Below are 5,148 nucleotides of genomic sequence, written 5' to 3' on the forward strand. Positions count from 1 at the left end.
CTCACAGCCAGCAGCACCTCCTCCTCCTCCTCCTCCCCCTCACAGCCAGCAGCACCTCTTCCTCCTCCCCCTCACAGCCAGCAGCACCTCCTCCTTCTCCACCCTCACAGCCAGCAACACCTCCTCCTCTTCCCCTCTCACAGCCAGCAGCACATCCTCCTCCTCCTCCTCCTCCTCCCCCTCACAGCCAGCAGCACCTCCCCCCCCTCACAGCCAGCAGCACCTCCTCCTCCTCCCCCTCACAGCCAGCAGCACCTCCTCCTTCTCCACCCTCACAGCCAGCAACACCTCCGCCTCTTCCCCCCTCACAGCCAACAGCATCTCCTCTTCCTCCTCCACCCCTCCCTTACAGCAAACAACACCTCCTCCTCCTCCGTCCACCCTCAGCCAACAGCACCTCCTCCTCCGCCCCTCCCTTACATCAAACAGCACCTCATTGTCCTCCTCCTCCATCCATCCTCTGCAGCCAACAGCACCTCCTCTGTACCTCCCTCACAGCCAATAGCACCTCCTCCTCTTCCTCTGTCCCTCCCTCAAAACCAACAGCACCTCCTTCTCCTCCTCTTCCTCCTTCCCTCCGTCACAGCAAACAGCACCTCCTTCTCCCTCCCTCCCTCCCTCCCTAACAGCCAACAGCACCTCCTCCTCCATCTCTCCCTCACAGCAAAGAAACCAGGAGTAAGAGGAGAAGGAGGTTGAATGGAACAGCAAAAAGGGGAGGAGTTGAGGTGGAGCAGGTGGAGGAGTGAGAGCAGGAGGAAAGGAGGAGCCTGAGTTACATTATTTATTACCACGGTAATATGATCCACCCCACCCCCCCCCCCCCCCGCCCCGCCCCCACCCCCTCCCCCCCAGCCAGGAACAGGACAGGTGATATTTGCATTGGACAGCTCCATGGTGACGTGGTGAGAGTGACTGAGTGAATAAACACACCATTCTACCGTGGACCGCAGTCAACCTGGTGACTTCACACTGTGAGCTGCGAGAAGGTGAGACGCACGCACGCACGCACGCACATACACACACACACACACACACACACACACACACACACACACACACACACACACACACACACACACACACACACACACACACTTTTCGATGGAAACAAATCCTTTATAGTTTTCTACAATACATCCAGGAGCACGATTTCCTCTACTTTGGACAAGTTATATATATACTGTATATATATATATATATATATACTGTATATATATATATATATATATATATATATATATATATATATATATCGAAGTCCACCAACAGGTAGACTTCGCCATATACTGTATATATATATATATATATATATATATATATATATATATATATATATATATATATATATGCAGGTATTACTAACCTTAAGCAAGTTTTACCATTTTAAAATATTGATTTTGTAAAATGAAAAAAATAAGTGGCATTATTTTAATATTTTGAGATACTGTTTTATTTTTGTGATTCATAAGTTCTACTTGTAAAAAGTATAAAAACGTGTCAGTGTATGTATAAGTCAAACTATGAGGACATTTCAGCGTGAACTCAATTATAAAAGACTTTCCTCGGTTGTTCTGGTTTAGTTGGATGAATTGGTGGATTGACGGGCAGTTTACTCCTCGTCGGTCTTCACAGAAACAACACTGCGGGCTGTCGACGTCTAAACAGGTTTTCCTCCTGTTCATCAGTTCAGGGTGGGGCTGCAACAACTCAGCCTGGTTGCTACAGCCCATCAGTCCCTGGTTATTTGAATAATTTCAGATCCCTTTCCTCCTTTTGTGTCAGCGTACCCGAAACCAAGTCAAAAGTTGCTCTGCGTCATTTATTCACATTTAAACAGCATTTTCCAAGCCGAGCTCAGATCGTTTGAAGACACTGCAAGAAAATTAGAAGAAACACCTAAATCTTAATCGCTGCAGTTTTTGCTGAAGGTGTGAATTAACCTGAAGTAACTTAGCTTCAGAGCCAACGCTGCACACTGAAAGCTCTCGATCCCGAGCACAGGAAAACCATCTGCTCATACAGTTGTCCAACTGATCGCCACTAGTACCCACACAGTAGATTCCCATTGCCAAGTTTTGAAATGTCCCATTAGAGCAGGGGTGTCAAACTCATTTTAGTTGAGGGGCCACATCAACCTAATCTGACCTCTGGAGGGCCGAACAAGTCAAACAGAACATTTTAAACTGCAGATATGGACACATGTCAAAGTCTTTCCTTCTTTTCATCCTTTTGTAACTGCAAGAATTTGCCAGTCTATTCTGAAATATACATATTAAAGAAAATCAGATATTATTATATTTGCAAAAAAAACCCCTCAGTCACCTGTATCTGGATATCTTATTCAGGATTAAAACAACTTGTCATCATCTGGAAATTGTTTTGAGTTTACGTGTCTAAAGTATCATTTCACATAAGTTGGACTCGTTGTTTTATTGTGAAAGGTGTTGCGTTATGTGACCTCCACAGATGCATTCATGTCGGGGGTCAAATTCTGACCAAGGGTGGTTTTGAATGTCATTTTTGCCAATCTAGTGTTTTGAGATAAGCCTCTGTCAGTTTTCATTTTCATACTTTAAAAAGAATCACATCGCGGGCCGGATTAGATCCTCTGGCAGGCCGCTTCTGGCCCCCGGGCCGCATGTTTGACAACCCTGCATTAGAGCCACAATGAGACTGTCAAGCGTTTCCTTGAAGACCTTCGGGAACGTAGACGACGCTAAATATTCCAAACCTCACCAGAACTTTGTACCCGTCTGATATGAAATGAATCTGAGCTCAACAAGTATTTCCATGTCAAAGACTTCAGAGAATGATGGTTACAGATTAATACCTGAAGTTTGTTCTCCAATGCAGCGACTGGACGCGTCAGCTGGAAGCGTTTTGGTGCTGGACGCTGGACTGCAGGACTGCAGGACCGGAGGAAGATGAACTGGGGCTTTCTGGAGAACGTCCTCAGTGGGGTCAACAAGTACTCCACCGCCATCGGCCGCGTGTGGCTGTCGGTGGTCTTCCTCTTCAGGATCCTGGTGTACGTGGCGGCAGCCGAGCAGGTGTGGAAGGACGAGCAGAAGGACTTTGTGTGCAACACGCGGCAGCCCGGCTGCGACAACGCCTGCTTCGATCACTTCTTCCCCATCTCGCAGATCCGCCTGTGGGCCCTGCAGCTCATCGCCGTGTCCACGCCTTCGCTGTTGGTGGCGCTCCACGTGGCCTACAGGGAGCACCGCGAGGCCAAACACAAGCGCAAGCTGTATCAGGACAAGGGGAGCATCGACGGGGGACTGTTCCTCACCTACACCGTCAGCCTGCTCTTCAAGACGGCCTTCGAGGTGGGCTCCCTGCTCGCCTTCTACTTCCTGTTCAACGGCTTCGACGTTCCCACAATGCTGCGGTGCAGCGAGGATCCCTGCCCCAACACGGTGGACTGTTTCATCTCCAAAGCCACCGAGAAGAAGGTCTTCCTCTACATCATGGGCTGCACCTCCATCCTGTGCACCGCCCTCAACCTGGTGGAGCTGCTCTACATCGTGTGGAAGCAGCTATGGAAGTGCTTCGGCAGGAGATACGTGGCCGTGGAGACCAGACCCGCCAGCCGCGGCCGGCCTTCTGTGTCTGTCGTCAACGGCTTTCCATCAGCGGATCCCACAGCGGACACGGTAAACAGAGCAGACTCGGTAAACAGAGCAGACACGGAGGTCTGCAGCCTGCAGGCAGCACCTGCTGATGGAAACCTGCCGGTCCAGTCCTAAAGGGCTGGAGACGCCACCTTAACCACGTTTCCAAGTGCAGAGACGGAGCGGAGCGCTACGGAGGAAAGGCAAAGCGCAACCGGAGCAGATCTGGATCTTATGAATCCCGTTGTTGTTTACATCCTCCGCTTTGCATGAGTTGTTTTGTTTCGTCTCCACACATCTGAACGAGCTCCAGCAGCTGGCTGGTCAGCTCTCACGCCGCGCCGCAACTTCCGTGTTGGTTTACGAGGAGCATCATGTCGCACCGGTGCTCCATTGCATGGGTCGCCGCGCAATGGAGCACCGGCCAAACGAGCGGTCTGGTCCCAAGTCCAGATCTCCGTCCCTGCCTCGCACCTGCTCTTTCGATACCAACATGAAAGTTGCGCAGCAAAAAAAGCAACCCGTGCAAAGCTGAATATGTTAACAGAGGAGTCATACAGCTGACATGAAACTGTTGAGGGCCAATCAGTAGACGGATCCTCAAAATCAGAGCCGTTCCATGGTCCCGAGTCCCCCGACGGAAGGGTGATGGAAAAGCAGCAACCTTTGGAGCAGTTGTTTCCAGAAAAATCCAAAATTCTTGTGGTGGAAACCTGAACCTTAAAGGACTCGACCAGTCCATTCCTGCACTTTTTGATTAGGAGTGATTTTTATTCCAAATATTTAATATAAATTTAATATTTAACTTTATATTTAATCATAATTTACCAACTTCTTGAGGATTTCTGTACCATTAAATCGTGTGTGTACAAACTGTCTGCCGTAATAAATGAGTTCCACCAATCAGGCCTGGTTTGCTGCTCTGATCAAACATTTTTCCCGTTTCTTCCCTTCAACACAGGGACTTTAAACCCGTTTTCAGTTTGAGCTTCAACTGTAGAAACCTGAGGTGGTTGACGGAGGGATGTTTTGCAGCATCGGGCTCATTTTACAACATGAAGACACCGGAAAATTGGAAGTTAATGAATTGTACAAGTTCAGTAGTTGACATCTTTTTCACAACTCTTTGCTGTTGAACAAGCCTCGCTTTTATCTTGAAGCCCGATTATTACGAAAATCATCTCAGAATGTCTACATTTCCAGAGAGCCCACTTACTCAGAACGATGAGAAAACGGTCATATTTTCCAGAATATGTTGGGAGAGCGTGTGAAAAAAGTTGAATACTCGAGTGCAGCTATTCTATTCACAAGACAATAAAAGTGATCTGCTCCAATTTTTTATTCTTTAAAAACAAATAAAAACACCATCAACAGAATATGAAGACTTTCTGCTGCATGGAAAAGATTTGATGAAAAACCTCCAGTTGATAACAATTCTGCATTTGGTTTTGGTTAATTGTACATTTTAAATACAGTACGAGCCTGGGGTTTTACATATCAGAGCTTGTTGATCTCATCAAAACCAACCTAA

The 5,148-nt window shown here is 47.7% G+C and overlaps 1 protein-coding gene across 1 annotated transcript; it reads left to right on the forward strand.

Annotated features, from left to right (window-relative positions):
* Window positions 1-2,927: 2,927 nt before the first annotated feature.
* Window positions 2,928-3,752, forward strand: gjb7 (gap junction protein beta 7; the record flags this gene model as incomplete). Its single annotated transcript, XM_080514439.1, has 1 exon — window positions 2,928-3,752. One exon carries the CDS (start codon window positions 2,928-2,930, stop codon window positions 3,750-3,752), a length of 825 nt encoding a protein of 274 aa, XP_080370565.1.
* Between the last annotated feature and the right edge of the window lie 1,396 nt (window positions 3,753-5,148).

This window comes from Blennius ocellaris (genome assembly GCF_963422515.1).
Source record: "Blennius ocellaris genome assembly, chromosome: 18".
NCBI lineage: Eukaryota > Metazoa > Chordata > Actinopteri > Blenniiformes > Blenniidae > Blennius > Blennius ocellaris.